At 46.8% G+C, this 24,190-nt stretch overlaps 1 protein-coding gene across 1 annotated transcript in view; it reads left to right on the top strand.

Moving 5' to 3' along the window:
- SH3PXD2B (SH3 and PX domains 2B) overlaps window positions 1-24,190 on the top strand; it is a 105,440-nt gene that overhangs the window by 45,128 nt on the left and 36,122 nt on the right. Inside the window, exons 3-4 of the mRNA XM_067566351.1 lie at window positions 4,050-4,125; window positions 22,107-22,183. Of these exons, the coding sequence (XP_067422452.1) occupies window positions 4,050-4,125; window positions 22,107-22,183 (153 nt within the window). The remainder of the gene's footprint in view (window positions 1-4,049; window positions 4,126-22,106; window positions 22,184-24,190) is intronic.

Below are 24,190 nucleotides of genomic sequence, written 5' to 3'. Positions count from 1 at the left end.
AACTGTATGGGATTTTAAGAATGGAAGAATGAAGGGCACTGCAGTAATGCTAGAGGGTCCGCCTGCAACATGCCTGGCTCTCGTGCTATTAGTCTCTCTCTCTTTCAGGAGCGCTGTGCTCGATCTCAAAAATGTGAGATGAAAAGGCCTCGAGAGAGCTGAGTATTGTATTACATAACTGTAATCAGATGCGCTGTATCGGTGGCTTGATTTGTATCACTTACCTCTGTGTCAGTCATCAACTTAATAGCCCTTCCAAACAGGAAGAAGAAGGTTACAGTCATTCTATTCCTTTCTGGTTAACGGTGACACAATGAGGCTGTAATGTGGGCTAATGGAGATGCTGTGTAATCCTTTATTTTCACGAGGAGAAGGAACAACAGGCGGCTGTTACACGCTCAATAACTCTGGAATGGCACTTACTGTGACAGGCCTGTGGTCACTCTGTTTGAGGAAATGAATCCACACGCAGCCTTGCCCGTTTTGTGCCTTCTGGTAACGTCCCAGCAATCTCTGATTATTGCTGTGTTGCTAACTCATAAAGTCCAAACCTGAAAAGAGCCTTTAAGGATTTCCCTTTCCCGATTAACATATGTGTGTCTGTGTTTGAGATCTGCATTTTAGAAGGAGTACTTGAACACTTTTTGTTTATGGTTTTTTTAATTGTTTTGATTTTGATTTGTCCTTTGTTTTTTCTGCTTTTTGTCCGTTCTCTACCTAGGTTGTAGTGTGCGTCTGTGTACGTTTCTCCTCGTGGAGCTTGAAATAAATGCTGCTACTTTTTGTTTGTTTTCTGCACCTCAGTTAATAGTAGCACAGACTTTGAAAGTGCTTGTGGACTGCTGCTGTTGCTTGCAAAGCCAGCAGGGGAGCATGGCACTGTTTCTGCCTAGGTCCTACAAAAACATCACAGGTTTAATATTCTCTCACAGTGACTGAAGTGCTGCAAGTAGTTGTTTATAAAACAAATTAAAAACCCTATCTTAGGTACTTACATGGCCCCATTACTTTACAGTTGGAATACCTCACAATCTTTAATCCAGTGGTTCTTGAACTTTTTGTGTTTGGTGACCCCTTTCACACAGCAAGCCCCTGAGTGTGACCCCCTGGCTCCCAGGGACACCCTCCCCCACTAACTCGGCCCTCAGGGGCGCCACCCCCGCCCCCAGGAGCTTCCCACTCCTCCTTTCCACTTGGCCCTCATGAGCTCTCTACTCCCGCTTTGCCCCAACCCCTGCACACACACACCCCGCGGGCCCACCTGGGGAAACTGACCTGCATGCACAGAGCAGCTGGTATTGCTGCTGGTTGCCCCCTTCAAATGCTGCTCCTTCACGCACCCCTAGGGGGTTGTGTGTGTGGGGGGGGGGGGGGAGTGAAGAGCAGCACCAGCGCTCCATGCATCCGGGTCCCTTTTCCCCACCTAGGCTGCATAAGGGAAGAACAGGGAGCAGCACCTCCTGATAGTCGCCTCACAGCACAACTCAAGTGGGAAAAGGGGACCTGGATGCAGGGGGACATTGGGGGGTGGGTGAGCAGTATCTGTGTCACCGCTTGCCCCCTCCCATGATGTTCCTTCACCAGGAGGCAGCAAGGACGCTCACAGCCCTGCAGCTGGCCGGGGTCAGGGTTCACAACTACGCGGTTGGCAACGCTGTGAGCTCACAGCCTCATGCCTGTCCAGGGTCGGGCCTCACAGCCCTTGACTCCCACATAGCATAGCAACCCCCAATTTGAGAACCAGAGCTTTAATCTGTCACAGCATCCCTGCCAAATAGGGAAGTATTATCCCCATTTCACAAATGAGGGCACTCCAGCAAAGAGACTGGCCTGGGTAATATCACACAGGAAGCTGTGGTGGAGCGGGGAATTGAACCTAGATCTGCCAAGCCTCAGGCCACCGGACCATCCGTCCTTTCTGTTCTTCTCCGTGGGTGTTACTACGGATAAATCCTTATTTGCAGTCTATGAGAGCAACACTCTTCAATTGTTTTATTGTATTCATCATGGGTCATCAGAGTTTAATTGATGCATAAAACGTAATATTTCATCTTATAGTTTAACCTTTGTCTGTGCCAATTTACAATGCTTTGATGGAAAATGGATCTCGAAATTAAATGGACTTTAGATTTTCCATGTGATGCCCTGTTGCTCCCTATAGGATTTCTGTTGTCTGTGGAACTGGGCCATTAATGGAGTTTTTAGTTCTGTACTTTTCTACATGAATACCAAGAGGTTGCCCATTTGAGTCCAGACATGACACTGGGACACTGCTGTGCTTCCACCATTGGAGACTGGTGCAAATGAGGGAAGAGAAAGGATGGCTTTGTGGTTAAAGCACAGAGCTAGGGGTCAGAGGTGATATAGGAGAGTTTCATTATCTCCCATTTATGCAAATGGAAGCAACCGAGTCACAAGGAGGGTTAAGTGACATGCCTAAATCCATACAATGACTCAGTGTCTGAGCCAGAATTAGAACTCTGAGCCTTCTGACTGCCAATCTTGTGCTTATTCCCCCAGGCCATGCTGACTTGCTTAGCAGGGTGCATGTGTTCTTTGGCTGCAATAGAGTGGAAGTTGGTTGCAGTGTCTCTTTACTGTAGAGTTGAATGGTAGCTGTCAGCTGCATTTATAGCTAAAATCCCTTACATTAATAGAAGAGTCAAGGGAATTAGACCTGTCCCTATTTTTTGTCCCCCATTGCAGATACATATGTATGTGTGCACATGTGTGCATGCACACACAATGCTGCTGATTTTACAAGTTGAGAACTAAAGTGCTTCCCCATCTAGAGGTCTTAGAAATCCGCACCCTTTTTAAAAGAAAAAAAGAAAGAACGAAGCCTTTTCTGCACACTCTCCCTTTGCTGAAGAAAGGCCACGCTCAAATTGTCTAATTCAGTGGTCCCCAAACGTCTTCTGTCGCACCCCCTCTTACCGGAGCCACAGCTGGGAGTGGGGCTGTGGCAGGAGCTGGGGGCTGCAATTGGGGCCAAGAGCTGGGGGCCACGGCTGGGAAGGGGGCCGTGGCACAGCTGCGTCTGGAGCCAGGGTTGGGAGTGGAGCTGGGAGCAGAGCAGGGCTGAGTGGTTCTCTCTGTTCACCCGTCTATGGGAGCTAGCCTAGGCCCTGCCGCACCCCCTCGAACGTTACTCTCCACCCCTGAGGACCACTGATCCAACTGGACAAGATGACATAAATGAAAGACTGAAGAGAGCCCTGTCCTTACTTCTAAACTGCCTCAGGTTATGACACAGCCCATGGACGCCATGATGCACTTGGAATCCCTTCCTGCAACATGATTGGAGCAACTGTGAGGAACTGAGTACCGTCCACTCTCACGGGGAGCTGAGGGCGCTCAGCGTGCTGTACTGTAACAGAGCCTGCTCCTTAGGATACAGCCAGATGTATGCTGGAGTAGAGAGGTCGTGATACAATAGCTTTACAATAAGGAGGGTGAATCTTAACTCTTCTGGTCTCTCCCACCTTGCTGTCCCAGCCAGTGCCTGTAAACCCTGTAACTCTACAAACTGCAGGAATGGATGGAGTCCTTTTACATCAATCTACTAGAGGGTTTTCAGAGTAGTCCGTAGTCGTGAGGGATGTTGTCATGGTTTTCAGCCCAATATGTATGTTTGTAAGTTACTCTGAGATCCTTCAGGATGGAAGCTAGTTGTTATAAAAATGCAGGTTGAGTTCCCAGTCCACACTGAGTCCAATGCAAACTGCATAAGCGCATAAATGGTGAAATGCCAATTGCAGCTGGGAAATAAAGGAAGACTAGAAAATTATGGGGGGGCCGTTTGAGCCCTGGCATTGCTGGAGCCCCTTGGAATGTGCAGCCACTTTTCTCTCATTGCTGTGGGGACGTGGTGTCAGCCCTACCCTTGGTGCCTAACTCGATTAATGGGGTTATGTGCAAACATCCAAGACTAACCTGTATTGACAGAGAATTGCCTTCATTGCAGTCTCTCCTCCTGCGGAGGAGTTGTCTTGTGTTACTTTAACATTTAGTTTTTAAATGCCATCTTGTGGTCCCCCTTTTTCTAGATGCAGATGTTGGACAAGTTCCCAATGGAAGGAGGGCAGAAGGACCCCAAACAGAGGATCATCCCATTTCTTCCAGGTGGGTAGCATGGACTCCATTGAAGGTGAACTCTGGTTTGGACATAATATATTCAGGTGGGGACGGACCAAGAAAAGGTCTTGTTACCAAATCCCAATGCCCACGCTGTATGATTTAAAGGTTGGAGTCTTGAATAATTTGTGAATTTGAAACTTCAGATGCCTGCATCTTCCCCATTAAAATGAACATGGGAGTATTTTTAGTAATATGCACATGTAGTAATAAACCCCTCAGTGCTCACGGCTGCAGCCAACAATCAGCTTTGAACTCTGACTTTCTGCAATATTTAGACCAGCTGTTCCCAAAGTGTGGGTTGCAACCCCAAATGGAGTCGCACTATCAGCAGATGGGGTCATGGCAATCTCTTCTTGGCGAAAGACATCATGTTGCTTGGAGAACATGACCTCGAATGGGCAATGCATGCAAGATCACGATGCATAGAGGCATAGGTGGTGTTTCACTGCTTAATTTGGGGGGACAGCCACTATGGGCGGCTTGTGAATTGCCTCAGTCTGTTTGGGGAGGCTAGCCTCTGGCACCGCCCCTTCTGCCCGAAGTCCCGAGTCTTCAACCCCCACTCCCATCACAACCCCGGGCCCACCCTGAGTGGTCCAAGCACCACTAGGCACCAGCCAGACCGGCTGGGTGGCCCCAGTGCTGGAGCACCTCAGCACCAGTGGCAGGCGGCCCGAACGCTCCCATGCCCCAGTGCCGTCAGCCCACCCCAACCCACCAGAGCACCGCCAGCCCGCCCCAACTCCAGGCTGGCTGGTGGCTGGCCATCCCCAGCGAGCACCCCCGCCCCTGGAGCGCTGCTGGCTCGCGCCGTATAATGCCAACCCACCTTGCCCCCAGGCTAGCCCTGCCCGGTCCGCCCTAGCCCCCGGAGCGCCACCAGCCCAAGTGCTCCCAGCCACCGGAGCACTGCCAGCCTGTTTTGCGCTGACCCTATAAATTTTGGGGGGCAATGCTCCCCCATGCCTCCCCCCAGACACCGCCCATGCATAGAGGACACCATTTTGCCCTACTAACTGGCATTCTCTGCACAGCATGAACTTGTGCACATCATATGTCTGAGGTCACACTGCGGAGAACACCATTTTGTGGAGCAATCTGGCATCCTCCATGCATTGTGACCTCACACACAGGGTGCATGCAAAATCATAGTGTGTGGAGGATGACGTATTGTTCTTCAAAATGGGATTCTCCGTTCTCTGGGGTCCCGGCAGGAAAGACTTCATTAAAACGGGGTCATGCCAGCAGAAAGTTTGGGAACCCCTGATTTAGGCATTGGATGCCGCCCATCCTGAATGGTAAATACGTAGCCACTGCCCCCAGAAGACACCCACGTTTTAGTTAAGCAATCCCACCCACACAAACTCTCTGTAGATCGCCCCTAGGACAGATCAGTGGGTTTCAGTATCGACACACCCAACAGAGCCCAGGTCTAGCTGTGGTGTAGGTTCCCAAGGAACGGTACTGCGCAGTTTGGAGTTGAGTGTAACTCCAGTTAAAGTGCAGAGAGACCTGAAAAGCAATCCCACAAGAAACGTCCAACGGAAACATGCAGACGGCTGTGACGTTCTCCTGCAGTGTTAAGGGTCAGTTTTCCAAATCGGGGTGTCTATGGTGCAGTAGCTGCCCCATAAATCCAACTGGTAGCTATGCAAATGGGCATACATGTGTCCAAAGTAACCATTTTGGACCTACTGAGTGCATGTGGTTGTTTTGTGTATGACACATTGCTGCTGCCTTTGAAAAGGGAGCCCTAAAATGCCCAGAGGGGGGGCTCCAAGAGTCTTTCACACATCCACAGCCGGTAGACGTGACTGCATAAACTCTCTTTCCAAGGAGCTAATGAAAATAGGTGATGCTGTAAACGCTTCCAATGAACGCAGCATGTTTAGTGCGAGTCATTATGACGTCTTCTGGAAACACAGACATTTAAGGGCTGTCTACACTGCAGTCACACCTGTGACTGCAGCATGGGCTGACGTTCCTACGCTAGCTTTAATCTAGGTAGTGTTGCTAAAAATATCAGTGAAGATGCAGTGGCACAGGCTTCAGTGCGGGTTGTACTAGCACACTGGAGACTCTGGGTATGTACTTGTGTTCCTAACCCATGCCGGCATGCTGCCATGTCTTCACTGCTATTTTAGCCATGCTAGCTAGATTAAGGCTAGCGTGGGCATGCAAGCAATCAACCCTCCTATTGCAGTGTAGACATATGTAATGGCGATTCTTTCCTCCAAGCGGCATGAAGATTCTGTTTTACTCCTCTTAATGGGCCAGAGCATATTTGTAGTTAAGAAACTGAGTTTCCCATGGAGGCGTTTCTGGTTCTGGCTTCTCCCCTGACTGTAGCATCAGCAAAACCAGAGCAAGTCTGACATTAGTACAGAGGAAAAGGCACTAATGTGCAACTTTTTCCTGCCAGCGGGGGAAGCCAAATTGGCAGAGGGCATGACTTGGAAAAATAGGGAATATAGATTGGCTGCTCTCCACTTGTGAAGAATCCTTACTCGCTCCCACCAAAGCGCTGCTATTTTTCAAAGGCAGTGATTGGGCTCCAGAAAGGCTGCCGCGAGCACTTTGCATTTCACAGCCTCACTCGTTGATTTCATTGCTGCTCATTCAGACTGGAAAAGTTCCCCTCTATTAAATTACTTTCCACTGGGATTTCAACTGTGTGAAAGGGTTTGAGCTGTCAGGAGGTAGAGCCTGAGCCTTGAGCCATGAGGTGACAGAGGGCAGCCATACTGACCTCTCTCCATGGGTTGTGTGTGCACTTATTTTGACTTTATAAAAGGGCAGTAACAGGTGTGCAGCCCATGCCCTGGACCCCCATGCAATAGACAAAAAGAATCCATCTCCAGGTACAGCCAAACAGCCTGTCTGACACTGACCACCAAGAAAGCTCATCCTAGTCCCAGGACCCCCTTCGATCCTCAAAGCTGTGGAAGTCAGATGGGCCTTGCAGCGTGTCCAGAAGGTTTCAAAAGTCCAGTGCAAGTGGGGAAAGCAAATTCCAGAGCTGAAGGCCTGAGATGCATCTTACCAGTTCTGTTTCTGAATCTCTTCAGAGTCCAAGTGCACATGAGTTCAGGATGTCCAATATGAGGTCCATCTCTATTGCAAATGGGCTTGGTTGTGGTGGTGATGTTTGGACAAAGGCCTACATAGTTCCAGAGGGTCATGAGGATGATGTGTTTGGGTTCAGGAGGAGGTATTATAATACCAGTTGAGCTATGTATTAAGGTCGTGAGTGCTATAGAAATGCCAAAAAGACTTGTTTTTTAGGTGCTTCACACCTCTTCCTCTCAAGTCACCTCACTGAGTTGCCAGGTGACAAGAGGAGCTAATACGGGAGCAGAGGCGAAAGCAGGTTGTACTCTGGAGACAGGCCCCATCTCCTGATTCTGGGTACAAAAGTCTCTGCCTAGAACGGCACATCTTTCTCCTGTATTCATGTTCTCCCCATGCTTCTCTACAGGCTGCAGTCACTCTGTCCATCCTCCTCCCAGAGACTTACCTTGACACTTGTAGCTATTGCATGTCCATCACAGAAGCAGAGTGATAGGGATGGAGGATAATGAACATCTTTGGGTTTTGCCTCTCCTGCTTTCACGTGGTGGCACAGAGCAAAGGGTGGCTATGGTGTGAACATCTTACAGGGGGACACTGTCCCAGCTGGCCCCTGCACACTGTTCACTAGGTACATCAGACTCACATCTGTCTAACCACACGGGGCTGTTTAATCCTCTTGCTTGGGGGTAGTTGCTGCTAAGCAGCGTGAGGTCTGTAGTTTCTGCAGTGCCCCCTTTGCCATGTTTGGCATGTGTAGCAATGAGACTGTAGCTGTCTAGTGAGTTGGCTTATGGAGTTACTTGTCTGGTTTTATGTACCTGATGAGGTGGCTTATGGGCAGGGTCTGCCCTCCTGAGAAAGCTCTTGGCTTGGCTTAGAAAAGTCTCCTAGTAACTGGTAGAGTTGTCGGGTACAGGAATTGTGCTGCATTCCTTCTGGTTCAGGTCTCGTCTTCCCAGCTGGAGATGGCAACATGTTTTACTTACTGTAAACCTACAGATTTGTGGGGTTTCCATCAAGACACATAATCAGAAGGGGCCAGGTGTGAGGCAGAGCAGAGTCTCACTTCCTCTGCAACTCCTGGATCCAATATATGGTGAAACTTAGGCTTGCTGGGTTTTTTCCTTGGTTCAGGCCTGAGAAACCGGTGACATCTATAGCTTGCTTTTCTTCCCTCCCCCCTTTGAGGAGCATTTTAGCATCTGAGTTTCATTACCAGTGGTGGTTTGGCTCCAATGGGCTGATTGAAATAAGCTGCTTTCTGGGAAGCCTTCTATGGTAACATTAGACATGTGACCTCTGAAGTCCTGAAAAATCTCTCCTGCTATCCTATACATCCTGCTGCCTGTAGCATTCTTAGCAAAGCTGTAATTCTCTTGAACTCAGGGTCACCTGCAGGAACTGAGGAGATGCCCGTCCTTTATTGACTGTCAGAATGTTTTCCTGGAGGGGGAAGTGGTCCCAATTATTAATGCTTATTTTACAGCATCCAACCGAGAGGAATTTTGTTCTTCTTCTTTTGTTTTTGTTTAAATCCCGTATCTTTATTTTCCTTCTTGGATTTGACTCATTCTTGGAAGTGGCTAGAGGAGACCTTGGTGCTTCAGACTTTAAAGTAGGTCTCAGCTCTTCCCAGAGAGTATCCTTGCAATGGATGTAATTCCCTCCCTCTCTTCTCAGTCTACCTCACCCCACCCCATTCTAAAACAGATGGAACAGCAGCAAAGTTGAGTTTTTAAGCGAAACAGAGAGGAAGAACAAGGGTAGACCATGGGCTCTCTGAAACAGAGATTCTCTCTCTCTCTCTGGCTGTGTCTCTGGACAGCACTCACCTGTCTTGGGAGCTACTGTAATACCAGTAATAGGATAAGAAGAATATGGTTTGCAAGGCTTGCGTGGTGCAGAGTTTGACAGCATTCAGGCAGTATGCTGAAAACTTCATTTGTGCCATGCGACAGAATTTGGAGGTGGACGCCTAGCTGCTTGTTTGCTGGCCTCAAGTCAATGACAGCTCCTTCACGTAATTATTGTGTTGAGGGATGCTGCCCTCATGACCCATGACATACCTCTGGCCAAGCCTAGCTCCCGGCCTTTTATGGCAGGAGGAATGGAGTGGCATTGACTGTAATGAATATGAAGAGTTATGCGGGGGATTGTGCAAAGCTTTGGAAATCTATCCGTCTCTACAAAGTCCCCAGTGAACAGTTGTTGGTTGTTGAGTATCAATTCTGTGCGGTGCAATATACACACAAAGGCCCAGTCCCTGCCTGGAGAAGTTTGCACACTAAGGGTTACATGCTTGCTGGCTGAGGGACGATGAGATGGGGACCCCAGGAAAGAATTAACAAGACAAAAATGAGCTAAGTTGGGCCAGTTGTGTGAAGAATGTGCCAGATCTTTCAGGAAACAGCTTTTATAAGGAAGGTGGAGCCTTCCACGTTCTACACAATCCAAGTGGCCCAGAGCCTATTGCAGCCAGTCTGATTTTCTGGAAACATGAATCTCTGCAAGGAGGTGTTGCTTGAGGCTCAGCTAACTTTGGCCGTGAAATTGCTTTTTAGGAAGCTTAAGCAAAAGACAGCAGCAAACTCCAAAGGAAGAAAAGGATCAATTTTTTTAAAAAGCAGAATGTCCTCTCCTTTCTACCCCTCACCCATCCCTCTCTGATCCAGCATCAGAACAATGCTTTCATTTTGGGAACTTTTTATCTTCAGATACTAATAGCTCCCCACAACGGTCCTGGGAGTTAGGAGATGAATATGATCATTCCCTGTTTCCAGACACAATACTCTGGAGTTGGCAATAGAACAGAGCTCCTGAGTTGTAGGCCTGTGATCGGACTACTAGTCAGACCCAACCTAACAACTTAGAGGATATGATCACATAAACCTTTTGCTGCCATTGTGCAGATGGTGAGCACTTGGGTGGGTGGGACTGTTGGTGAAGTCTTAAGCAGATCTCTCCATGCAGTTCCACTTTTTTGAGCTTTCAACATCAGTTGCGGAGTTTGATGGCTTGCCAGGATTCCCGCTGACTTTCTTAGGTAGAAGACTGCCATTCCCTTCTATTCTTTGTCCTTGTTCAGCCTCTATCTCTGCAGTGGTCTCCTGCTGGGCTCCTTCCTCACAGTCTAGATGCATGAAAGGAAGTCCCATTATCACTGTTCAATGAATCTGCCAGTGGTGGAGGCAATACACCCGAGTGAATCCCTCTTCACTGCCCAGGAAGCAGAAATACTGAGGTCTGCCTCCAACTCTTATCTCCTGGAATGCATAGAAGTGAAATACATTCTCCACTGAGCCACCCTAAATAATGCATTTTATTGTCTCACTATCTTGATATAGGCCTGTTTTTGGGGGGAATGATGGACAGCAGATCTGTTGGAGCCCCTCCTCTTACCCTCCCTTTCTGGAAGCTCATGCCTCCATCCATCCTTCTGGCTGAAAATACAGCACTGGGGAGTCTTTTCCTCGGTCTTCCCAGAGTGGTTATATGGTGCTCCTGTTTTCTCCACCTTTACAAGTCTCAAGTATGCGAGTGGGAGTAGAACTGAATTCCAGTATGACGCTCTAATCACTAACATGCTATGACTTGTAGCTGGCCCTGTTCTGGGTGTCCCTGAGATCCTTTAGAGTGTTCCTATCATGTTAGGTCTCAGCACACATCCCTATAAACCTCCATGTTTATGGCGCTACCAGGAACAGACATAAATGCAGGGAGCCCCATGCAAACTCCGTCCCTCCCTTTTACTGCAGGACTAGGGGATCCACTTGCTTCAGAAATTTTGCTAGCCTGCTGCTAAGTCCAAAGCTCCTATGGAGGCTGTGGGAAGTGTTATGTCCTCCACATGCCTGCCCATTCACAGAGTGGAACTAGCAGCTGCTGCTGCTGCTTCTGGGGACCAACTGTGCGTGCTTTTTAAAGTGAATTGGAGCCTGTGTCAGAGGAAATCTGGATGTGATTTGAAAGGTGTGGAGAAGCGAATTCTTTCCGAGTCGGAGGGAGTCCTTCAGGGTAAAAGGAGAGTCAGACATTTTTCCACTCTCAAAATATCTGGCTTCTTTAACGGCTCTGATCAGCTTTGTGATGCATTTATGGTTCTCTGCCCCTCCAGCTTGCTCAGGATCAAATAACAGCCTTCAGCTCCCTAGGAGCCACAACCATGTTGCTGACAGAAATGCCTCCGCAACTTTCTTTTCCCTCCACTCCCACTTCCCCAGTATGGCTCTGACTGTGGCTTGAGAATTCCCAAGAGGTGAAATGGGATGGAACAGAATACACAGCCCCATTCGCTTACCCTGGCCCTTTTTTAGGGCTAATCTCTCACCCTGGGGGCAGGCGGGCAGCCCACAAAAGTCTCCTGCACCGCTGGGGGTAATTGCCTGTCAGCCCTTCCCACCCTCACCTCTGACATTTCCCAGTTCCTGAGCTGGATAGGCGAGACCTTAAGATTGTATGCTTGCCGTAGAAGGGGATGCCTTGGGTCACTTCACAGCTACAGCACTATCTGCTCAGTAAATCAGTGGAACAAACAAGAGCCAGGAGGCTTTGATGGGCTATCTAGGGCATTTCCTCCAGTCGTTTGTGGAGGCAAGATCCCTGGCCATTGGGTTGTAAAGGGAGAAGGGAAATTTTATGACTCCAGCAGAGTTTACTTTTTTTTTTTTTTTTTTTTTAAAGGTATGTCTGTTTCCCTGGGTTCTCAACTGCTGGGGATGAAGCTTTTCTGGCTGTATTAATGCTGGCCAGTGGTGGCTCACTGGCGGTGCCCACTATGCCAGCTCCCCTTGTGGCAGCAACTATTGAAGCTGTAGTATGGCCAGGGCTCAGACCCTACAGTGGTGGTGAAAGATGTTCCCCCATTTTTGTTTCTGCTTCTTGCTGTCACGGACTTGCAGGACCCGTGCGCTCTCGGCTCCATGTGGTCCCTGGGAGGGTCCCCCTTCAGTGTGATGGCCCTTCTCGATGGTCACACACTCCTTCGCCTCCTGGTACCGCACCTCTCTGAGCCACCAGCATGCCTGTCTCTCACTCTGGGCCCCCTCAGGGAGACTACTTGCTCTGCACTCCCGGGGCCTCCACACCCAGAGGGAACAATGCAACCCCGGTCTCCAGACTGCAGTGTCTCTCAGCCAGCATAAAACAGAAGTGTTTATTGAACATCTCAACATAGCACAGGAAGTTCTCAGGGCCTCCAAGCCTGGAAAGTCTCAGCACAGTCCAACTGGTCCTGTCCCAGTCCCGATGGGCTCAGGCTGCTCTTTGTCCCTAGTCCAAGAGCCCCCTCCTCCTAGCCAACCAATCTTTTATCACCCCCCACAAAAGCCCCTCCTCTGTTCTCCTCCTTTTCTAGGTAAACAGAGCACTTGGGCCCCCTCTCTTCCGGCCTTTCGGCCCCCACTGGCCAGAACTGGCTGTGGCTGCTTTTCAGATCACCAGGGTCCTCTTTTCTCAGCTTCTTTGTCCTCCCAGTGGCCTGAAATGGCTGGCTTCCAAGATGGGGCAGCCTCCAGGTCACTGGTTGCTAAGTTCCACAGCATCCAGGCTGTTGTCTGGTCCAGCCTGCTAAACAAGGTCACACTTGGTCCCCTGCAACAACAAACACCCTCTCCCACCCCCTCGTTAAACAAGCAACACTGAACAGGGAAACCGAGTCACACACCCTCTTCCCGCAAACCATTAAGAACGTAAGAAAATTGCCTCACTCTGTCACACTTGCCCAGTCAGACCTGTGTATGCTGGGAGTGCCCCATTGCCGAGCAGTCCGTTGGAAGTGCAGGAAGGCGGCTGTCTCCCTGCCTGCATATGCCTTCTTTTGTTATCGGGCAGTCTCTTTGTCCTGCAGGCCTGTGCATGTGAATCTCTGGGTTTGGGCACTAGGCCAGGCGGCAGCTAATGTTAAATAAGGACTCAGCAACTCCGACAGTTAGCAGCATTTGAAAACTGCTGCATAATTACTAACAGAAGAGCTGCTTGTCTGCTGCTTTCGGCTCCTCCCTCCGCTGCCCTGCCTCCGGTACTGAGGAAGTGGCTATGGGTGTTCTGTGAACCTTTGTGGAGGGAGGCAGGGAAGAGAGGGGATGGGTGTAGTGTTCTGAGCATGTCTTCTAAAGGCAGATTGTGATCCTTCTGTGTAAGTCTCCAACAGCTCTGCAGATGTATCTCCATCACGACCTTCAGTGACACCCCCCCACCAGCTGACCGGTTTAGACCCACACACAGCTCTTGCCTGTGCCATCTCTCCTCCCTCTTTCCGTACCATCCCTACTGTCCGCTCCCAGGATTTTGCCAGTGCTTCTGACTCCTGCCCGCCGGCACCACCTCTGGATGTAAAGCACGCCCACAATTACGATTAATGATCTGAGAGAGACAGGATGGTCAGCGTGAATGGGAGGGAGGGGCTTCTGCTCTGCTCTCAGAGCCACCTACTAGTTGAAGAGTCCACAGGGGTATGTGCGGTCATGGGGATTTGCAGGGACATAGTGGCCAGCGGATAAAACAAAGCCTCCATGACAGTGATGTGTCAGCCTTGATTCTCGTGGCAGCCCAGGACTCAGAGTTCCTGATTTGGTATCTGCAAGGGCCCTGGCCTTAGTGTGTGCATGACCACTGGGGATTGAGGTGGATGGCAGAGGTGTGGGACACCTTCTGGATGAGATGGGAGGAAGGGAGCCGTTCAGTGGAAAGAAGCTATTGGTCTGTGTGTGAAGTGTAGGAGACAGAGTTCTGTGGGAGTGGAAGGATCATTTTTTGATGAAAGACTTTGTGAGCTGTGTCCAGTGGAAGGTGCTTCCAGTTGCTGAGAGTGTGGTCTCAAGACTGCAGCTGATTTTGACCTAGGATTCATAGGGGTGCCCTCCTGAGATTTTACAGGCTTCTCCATCCCTCTGGGGCAAAGAGCCATAAAGTCTCTCTCCTTTTATTTTCAGTAGTTCATTGCAGTTAAGGAAAGGAAGGAAATAGAAGGAAGCTTCAGAGCTATTTAGATTGTATCAAATAGCCCTGGGGGAACGTCAGAGAGGGCGGGGGAGAGTATGAAATAGCTGCATGGCCAGAGCTGTGATTCCAGTCCAATGCCGAGATCTGAAGAAGAGCTCTGTGCAAGCCTGAAAGCTTGTGTCTCTCACCAACACAAGTTGGTCTAATAAAAGATATTATCTCACCCCCCTTGTGTCTCGGAGATTGACCACTGTCTGCCCTGACTCTGCTGGGCTGAAGAGACGGGCTACTTCATGCTGGCTTAGGAGCTCACAGATGTGGCCAAATGATAGACTTCGTGGTGGGTTTTGTGCGTAGCAGGGCTACCCACTCCTCTGGTCCCCCTTTAAGAACTTCCTGTTCGCCCAGCTGTTCTGACCGACCATCCTTAGCTCTGTGGGTTGTAAGTGCATAGAACCCACTGGTAGGGAAATGCAAACCCAAGTAGCTACGTTATCTGTGTGTGTGTGCTGACTCTAACGCTTTTTTTAAAAAACCAAAAAAAAAAAATACTTGAATCAGCACAAAAAATCATCAGAGGTTTGTTCTGCTCCTTTTCTTTTTGAATTCATCTTTTCTTCAGGTAGCTAAAAGCCTCATTTGTTTTGGCAGAAACCCCTTTAATCTCTGAGTAGTACGGATAACTTTTGGCAGCAGTTGGAGCTGGAATGGTAGCTCTTGACAGCTGGGTGCTGTACAGTGCACGAAAGTTACAATACTTAGCTTTGATTTGAAAGGATGTCGGGGAGGGAGGGGGAGAACAGCAGAATAAAGATTTGCATAGATTGTCCTTCAAACACCTTCTGAGTCTATACTAAATGGTGTACAGATGCTGATTTCCCCATTTCTCCGTCTGCTCTTTTCCTGTCATGATGATGGGTGTGAGGAGAAATGTGTTGTGAGTTGCTATTGCAAAACCCCCTGGGTTAGTTATACTTCCCGCTTGGAGATGTGTGGGAAGCTCTGTATAGGCGTTAAGTATTTATTGTATTGTTTTGGGGTTGCTGGGTTTTTCCCAAGATTTATGGGCCTCATATTTGAACTTTCCTCTACCTTTGTCCTGATATCAGTTTGAACAGTTACCGATTTGTGGTGATTTATTTTTTCCTAATAAAAACTAATGCTCAACCCTCCAGAGCAACTCTACAATAACAAACCAATGTATGTGACCTGGTGCTCTCTAGCAACTATGCTTGCTGGTTTGTTGCTGCACGTGAAATGTGATGTGGGGTGAGAGCGCAGGCAAGGGAGCTTGGTAAAGGAACAAATATTAATTTCAGTTCCTCCCCATCACCCCCTCATGTTTTCTTCAGTAAAGAACTGTGAGGATAAGACTTTTTCTTTTTAAGTCTTAAAAATATATTAAATATATTAAAAATATTTCAGCTTTGTCCTTTTCAGGTTTATTGAGCTTCATCATGAAAATGAAATGAGAGCTAGTATGACCTGGACTTTTCAGGTCAAAATGTGGGTAAGGATATAAATGTGTTTGTTTTCATTCTTTGTAAGTGGATGCGATCGTATTGCATAACTTTTAATTCCCTCCCCCACCCCCCAATCAAACTAATTTTTAAAAAATGTGTGATACTCTAGGGTAATTACACTTGCATCAGTATATCATAACTCACCAGCTATACCAGTATATCAGTATAAATGTCCCTAAACTGTGTGAAACCAAATAAAAATGAACTTTTTAAAAAATAGCATTATCTGCGCACACACGCACAGAATGGTCCTTTTTGTCCCATTGTTCCGTAAAATGGAATCAAATTGTTCCCTGCTAGGTACTTTCATGATCATTAAGAGCCTAAACCTGCAAGGCGCTGAGGTCAGTGGAAGTTGAGAGTGCTTGCCAGTCAATGGAAGGAGACCTCAGAGGAACAATCACTTACCATGGTGCATTCTCTTCGTCCATTTCTCCAAGATCAGCTTAGTCCATGTTTGTGTGGATGGTAGAAGATAAGCCTAGCATTTCATAATTACACATGCAAAAATGTGCCTGTGTTGTGTTAGTGTATTTGCTTGTACAGTTAGTCTCTCGCCACTTGCACAAGCAAAGTAACTGACTGGCCATTTGCCTTAATTGCACGCATGAATTATAGGTACATAAATGTGAAAATGTAGATATAAATTTCCTTTCAGCTCTTTGGTGATTGTGAGCTTTGGAAACAGCTGGAATTTAGTGTAAATGTAAATTCTAAATGTAGCATGCTCTAGTGCTGACCTTACCAGTTGAAGCACCCAATCACAATCTGCAGGAAAAGCACAAAATGGTGTTTCCCTGTTTCCTTCATTGACGTGGAGGCTAGGGGTTATAGTGGATCACCAACTAAACATGAGTCAACAATGTAATTCTGTTGCAAGACATGAGAAGTAACTCTTCTACTCTACTCTGCACTTATATTCCTGTCTCAGATGGAGAAGTGCCCAAGTCTGGGCATCACACTTCAGGAAAGATGTGGACAAATTGCAGAAAGTCGGGAGGAGAGCAACAGCAATGATTAAAGGGCTAGAAAACATGACCTATGAGGAAAGATTGAAGAAACTGGGTTTGTTTAGTCTGGAGAAGAGAGGGAGGACATAACAGGCTTCAAGTATGTAAAAAGTTGTTATAAAGAGGAAGGTGATAAATTGTTCTCCTTAACCCCTGAGAATAGAACAAGAAGTAATGGGCTTGCATTGCAGCAAGGGAGATTTAGATTAGACATTAGGAAAAACTTCCTGCCAGGGTGATTAAGCACTGGAATAAATTACCTAGGGAGGGTGTGGAATCTCCATTCTGTTACCTGGAGTTCTGCCAAACCAAAGCTCATGGTGATTTTACTTTGTTCAAGGTGGTGTCAGGAAATAAATCAAATGGAGACACGGCCGTCCACGCGATGGATGGACTGGTAGAAACAGTAAACACAATAGTGCTCTTACTACAAAGCTATACCTTTATGTAGGCTCAAGCACCACACGAGCATGCTCTTACTTTGAAGGTATACTTTTACTTAGGCTCAAGCACTTACACACGTAATAAAACACCCCAACCCTCAACCCTTAATAATCACTGAAGTCTGGGGTGGCTGTCAAGTGGAAACACAGAGGGCTTTCCAATTGGCCAGATTGTCAATGGAGGTTTTTAAGAGCAGGTTAGACAAACATCTGTCAGAGATGTTGGCTTCCAAGGGAGCCACGTTGAGATAGCTTAAACAGGGCAAACTGCAAAGAATGGGTCTAGGCAAAGCCCTAAATACTGGTGGTTTTTCTTCCATAAAATATATCAAGCCAGCAACAAATTGGTTCTGATGACCTCACTGGTCATTCAATAGACAAAACACAGTTCCTTTAAAACTCTCCAGCCCTTGGGCTAGCATCTAGACAGCTAAGTCAAATATGATGGGAATCACTGAAAATCTTTATCCATCTTATGTAAAAAAGTTCTACCAATCCCAAAGAATCGGACACATTACCCAAACAGGTCAGTGAATAGTTCAGATCTTACCCAAATACACGCTTAAAGCCAATGCTTATTAATTAAACTAATATTTATTTTTTTTTTAAAAGGAAAGAGTAATGGTCAGTATACATACACAGATGAAAATAAAGCTCTTAGGTGAGTTTCAAAGTAGAGATTATAACTGAGTTGCAAAGTTCTTAAATTGCAAAGTCTCTGAAATTACCCAAACATCTTGGGGGTCATCAGTCCTTGTTTAGAGCTTCTTTGTTAAAAATCCAGTCCAGAGAAACGAAGACTAAATAGTCCATGTGCAGAGTTCGTTCAAATTTTCCCATGAGACTTAGCAGGGTGATTCCAGGCTGGTGCTGGGATCTCAATCTTGCAATCCAAACTTTCCCTGACAAGCTTGGACAGATTTCAGATAAAAAGGATCAGTCCACTAGAGTCTTTTATAGATCCATGCAGACTGACCGATATTTTCTTGACAGCAGGTGCCTCCTTGAACAATTAATAGATGATTACTTGGGACTCTGCGGTATCATCTCCTATGTCCTTTGCACACCGATAACTAGTTACATAAGCACAAGGTAATTGGACATTTACAACCATTTACAGTTATTTACTACGTAAACTTCAAAGAGAAATACAAACAATAGTATTGTTTAGATGGAACTTTGAATGTAATGTTCATATGTTCCTTTTGAACATAGAACAGTGATAGACAGGAAAGCAGTTTATTTACACTGCTAACCTCTAACACGAGGATATGTAAACAGCATCAGATAACTACCAACAATACACTTGCATATCAAAGCTCTAGTCAACTTATGAGGCATGACCCTCACCACCATTGTATTTTCCTATAATATATCTTTAAAGGTCAGATTTGGGCCATGCAATTTATAAAGTTGCTTGGCTTTTTCGGGCCTAGCGTCATAGGTGGTCACTCTAGATCATTCTTAGTCCTCCCTCGGTGCAGGGAACGGGATTAGATGACCTCTCGAGGTCCCTTGCAGTCCTACATTTCTCTGATTCTAGAAGCATCTCTACACAGAGACATTGATATTAAATAGTAACTAAAGAGTCTTGTCCAAAGATGCTTATAAACAAGAGATTCATTTTTTTTCTAATCAAATTAAATTTTGTTGAGTTTGGGGGATAAGAAGCAAGGAGCCAGACTCCAAAACTTTTCCATGGAGGAGTTGTCCTTGCTCTTGTCTGGCCTGATGGAGCTCTGCACTGGAGATGGTGTTCCTTGCTTTGTCTCCAACGTCCATGTCTATCATCATGCTGCAGAGCCACCTTGTTGTCAACTTTGAAACTGTTCTACTGGTGAGACACAATTCCTGCCCTTTTCCCCTCCTCCACTGGTGTCCTATAGTGCAAACTTGTTACTTCCAATAACTCTACCTGGTATTGCCTTACTGATTGGAGCCAGTATACATCCTCCAATGGCTGACCCAGTAATCCTGCCCTGTTCTGCAATGTACCTGTGTCTAGCTCTACCCTTTTGATTTTACTTATTGCTCTTCTGGCCCTATTCCAACAAGCCAATGTATTCATCAAAGTTAATTTCCTTTTTGCCTTGGCCCATCTCCCTGTTTCTCTGCTGCATTTTCTTTAAGGCACAGGCTTTACAGAAGCTAATCCCACACTACTGTGCCTATTGCAGCCCTTCTGCTCCCCTGGGCATGAAGGAATTTGGTGCAAGGGGGGAGACGAAATAAACCACTCAGAAGATGGGTAGGATGTAGGATAGGGAATGAGCTAAGTACCATATTAAGGGCTCTTAAAAACTCTGAGGCAGCCAAATGACTGCAAGGTAGCGATGGAATGGAACCTGATGAGAAGCATTGTGATTGCTGTATTCATACTATGGATTTCTCTAGCATCTGAGGCTCTCAAACCACTTAATTAAGTCTCACAGGGCAGCATTGTTATCCCCATTTTACAGATATGGGCATGTGATGTGTGTCCAAGGCCCCAGTGCAAAATCCTGAACCCAGCTCTCCCAGTTCCCATCCCACTGATTGAACCATAAGTCCACCATTTCTCTCCAAGTCAGTGGTGTAGTGGGGCTGGGTTGCAGTGGAACAGCACTTTTGCCACATGGAGATTGCTATTTTAGAACAAATGGTGTCCTCTGTACAATGTGACCTCCAATAGATGCCTATTCAGGTCTACATCACTTCTCCAGGCCAACATTTTGTCTCTCTCTCTCTCTCTATCAACAAATGAGGGTTTCAGAACTGTTCTTGGCAGTATGAAGAGATTCTGCTTTTTTGCTAATTAGGCATTTAGATGTAAATCAACTTTTTTATTAAAAAATAAATTTTCTGTTTTAGAAGCATCAGAACAGGGAGGAAAGCAAACGTGAGAAGGGAAGGGAATTTCTGGAGGTTTATGTATTCAGCCATTGGAATAATTTTTAAATCTCCATTTATTTGTTTGTAAACATTTAAATGTTCCTCCCAGAGGTTTGTTTGGTTTAGACATTTATAATGTACCCATTAGCAATTACATCTCGGTGCACTGACAACTTACAAATGAAACTCTGATTTCTAATCATTGGCAACAAAACCTTTTTGACTCATTCATTTGTGTGAAATCAGCATTAAAATAAGAATCCATGCAGAAAATTTGCTTATCCATGATATTACCTTGATGGCTGATGTGAATGAAAAACTATTGATAATTTACTTGCCTGCAGGGGGAAAAAAATAGTACTCACAAGGAAAAACTAGAGTCTGGTAGTTCCTGCCCCTCCCATCCCTGGTACCTTAGCAGTAAATACTTTCCAAGCTAGCTATTTCAGGGTGCTCAACAATGATCACTCGAGTGAGTGAAAATAGGGTTGGTAAATCCTTCCCCTGGCCAATCTCTGCTGGTGTGGTGGTGATCTTGGGGTTGGGGAATGAAAGTAGGGAAAACCATGGGTAACTCCAAAGTGTGGGTGGAGGTGATGGAGAGATGAGTGGAGGTAGGTATCCTAGTGCTGGGGCTAAATCTCTTTCTGGGGCTTGAGAGTGGATTCAAAAGGCATCTCATATCTCAGGTGTTAATGATGCTGGTCTAATTTCAGTTCCCAGCTGGATGCTGATGTACAGTTCTTTTTAAAAACAAATCCTACTGCTTATTCTTTGCTGGGGAGGGGGCTGCAGACCTGGATTGAGGTGCATCAACCGAGCTTGGCGAAGGAGGTAGCGTCCACAGCCCCCGCCAATAGTGCAAGTCCCTCACTTTTCACAAGCTCTAAAACTCACCCTAACTCAGGGGTAGAGTTGGCTCTTGCTTTATGATTATCTCACCATCAAACCTGAAAGCTCCAATTTCCTTGAAGGGTGGAAGTTATGAGACAAGTGTTATTGGTCCCAGCTATTGGGCAGTAGCTTCAGTGCTTTAAATTACAATATGACAGCTAACAGCTGGGATTTAAAAGAGCTGGATAATGCAGACTTGAGCTGTGACACTTTGAATTGGGATCTGTGTCTGTATTAGCTCATTGTGGAGGCAGGTTTCTCTCTTCTGTGTATATGCATATCTCTTTCATTATCTCTGTTAGTGGCCTCTGTCTCTTTAAACACTGAAGAAGTTGTGCTCAGCAAAGGCAGCTTGAAGCTTTTAGGACTCATTAGACTTCAAAGAAAAATGGCCTGAGCCACAAGTGAGAGGGGAGGAAATGGAGTAGCTGAAGGATTCCTTTCAAGGATAATAAAAATAAACCCCAGACAAGAAGGAAAGCCCAATCGGATCTGACTCTGATCTGCAATCCCACATGTATGACTGTAGGGATCCTCTCTATTCAGGAGCTACAAAGAGAGACATCTTCTGTCCAAGGTTTTGTCTACACTACACAGTCTTACCTCCAGTTTAGATCTAAGGTAAAAAGCGAATGTTAGTAGCCTGGAACAAATGTTTGGGGAGTGTCCACACTTGCCTTTACAAAGGGGTTAACTGTGACCTGGTCTACAGTTAAGACGAAGGTTGACATAGTTACAGCTCTTGTGGATATGAAAAATCCATGCCCCTGAGCACCAGAGGTATGCTGACCTGACCCCCAGTGTCAAGGCAGCTAGGTCAATGGAAGAATGCTTCTGTCGATCTAGCTACATTGCTCAGGAAAGTGAGGCTCATACACCAAGGGGACATAGTTACTGTCGCCCAAGGAGGTGGTGTGGGCTGCATCTGCACTCTGGGATTATACTGGCATAGCTGTGGTGACTTAATTATGCCAGTGGAGTTTCTGTAGTATAGTATAGACATGCCCTATGCCTAATTTCACATGTTCATCTCTCCAAAAGTGTGCTTAGTGGGTGAGAAGGAGGGTATTCGGTGTGGGCAGGGTGCCCTTGGCAAGACCCGTCTTTGCTTACATTGAGAATAGATCCTGATCAGTTGATTTGAGGGATATGATGAAGTCTGATGGAACAGCCATGATGACTTACACTGCTCTTGTTTCTCTTTCTCACGGCAGGGAAGATCCTCTTCCGCAGAAGCCACATCCGGGATGTTGCAGTCAAGCGTCTGATACCTATTGATGAATACTGCAAGGTAAAGGGAGTTTTCTGCCTCAAACTGAAGTCTCCAAGCCTGTGATATAGGCATGATTTGAGTTGGTCCCTCTGTGTTGGCGATACTGGTTCAGATTCTGGGAGGGGGCAGTGCACGGGGTTGCTGCCATAAAATCTTTTATCGTGCACTTCCACCAGCAGTGGTTTGTGCTAATGTACCACCTCCTGCCATGGGAGTAGCTGTGGACTTGAGTCTGGTGCAGTGCATCCACTCCATGCAGATGCAAAAACATCCCATTGGTCCCGTCTCAGGGAAAGTGGGGGGTCAGTATTGTGGTTTTGGATGCCTAAAGATTGCTGTGTGGTAGTGACTCAGTTGCTCACTTTGTACTCTCCACAGTCATTCTCTTTAATGTCATTTTATTAATTAAAAAAAAAAATCCCTTCTCAGCTGCAAACCAGAAGCAAATGGCTTGATAGGGGCTCTGCTGGCTAGAGGTTAAAATCATTAGCTAGCCTATCCTGTTGGGATAGCTGGTTTCCAGTGTGATCACTATTGAGCAGAGTTCAGTCCTCATCCTTAGAAGATGGATCTCCATCACAGAACTGGAACTGGCACCGTCTCTGCTTAGGGGGTAAGAGAGGGTTCTGTGGCATGGACTGACATGTATTGGCAGAGCTTTGCGGGGTGCCAGCAGTGGAGCACCTTGCTCCTTGGGCAACATGGAACTTTATACAATAATGTTAAAACTCCTCTGTGCACAAGGTGGAGCTTTCTCAGGCTTCAGCCCATGACCCGTGTGTGTGAGTGAGAGTGAGAGAGAAATAAAAATTCTAGAACAAAACACTCAACTGCAAACACCTCTCTCCCGGGAGAGGATAAACACAACAGGCAGACGTTAGTAGCTTTGGTTAATGCCCTCCTGCACAGTGCTCAGTACTATGGGGTTGTGCACAGTATAAGAACCTGAATAGAAGAGAATTGCAGGGAGTGATGCAGGTTAAGACTCGGGTGCATTGACCAAAGCTACGAGGGAAGGGCCCTGGGTTTGGAATAGCAAAGGGTGTTGAAGGTCAAGACCAAGATGTATCAGGAAACATGTCTGGAGTCCTAGCACTGGGCTAACATGTGGTGCTGCAGGTCAAAGCTGCTGAGGTGCATTGGCTGAGTTACCGCAGGGTAGCAGGAAGGGTTGGAACAGTAGAGATGAACTGCAGCTAGGCTTGAGGCATGTTGTCAAAACTGGGGAGGTCATGGGGGTGCCTTGCCAGTGCCATCAGTCCCTTGTTTTCAGGGACACTAAAACATGCGAGCTCACAGACACACGTCTGCCCATAAATTTAATTTTAGGGAGGGAAAAAGTCCCTAAGTGATCAGAGGCTGCAGCTCTCTGTTCGGAAAGATGCTGTTAATGGCATAAAATATAATGAATCCATTTGATTTAATAACTGGAACATAATGGCTGATGTTATATGACCCACTTAGACAACAGCTTTCTCCTCCTCCAGTTAATGCATTACCAAGTAATAAAGTGTGCGCTATGCCTGGCCTTCCAGCTCCTGCTGCTTAACTGTGAAGCTGCCAGTGGGGCAGGAAGGGTTACACTACCATAGAAGTGTGCATGGCAGAGTTGGCCCGTGCTATTACCATGGGCGCTGGTTGCTCTGCATCTCAGCCACAGTCCCTGCTGTCCCTGGCATTTCTGTTATTTTGGGTTGACTTCACATGCACCACCAGAGTGGGCGTATAATATCCACTCTCAGCAAAAAAAATCCCTGAGCTTGTGGTCAGGGTGGTGTTTAGTGAGTGCTGAGCATTACGGGGATACAGCGTAACCAGATCCCCCACAAAATACTAGATAAATATCTTGTCCTTTGTTTTGTCTTCCCGAGAAAAAGGTGAGGAAGGGTTCATTCCCTGAGAAAGCTCTGCAAATCCTCCTTTCTTGTCTGCAAAGAAGGCCAGTGAAATCCTGGACTGAAAACATGCAAAGGCATCTCCCCACAAAGCAGGGAGCGACCACTTCCTCTTTATAAAGCCGTATTG

The sequence above is a fragment of the Emydura macquarii genome, unplaced genomic scaffold (assembly GCF_026122565.2).
Source record: "Emydura macquarii macquarii isolate MOO-44397 ecotype Brisbane River unplaced genomic scaffold, CSIRO-AGI_Emac_v2 contig_2768, whole genome shotgun sequence".
Lineage (NCBI taxonomy): Eukaryota > Metazoa > Chordata > Testudines > Chelidae > Emydura > Emydura macquarii.
The sequence above is the reverse complement of the archived record's forward strand: the minus strand, read 5'-3'. Positions and strand labels throughout refer to the sequence as shown.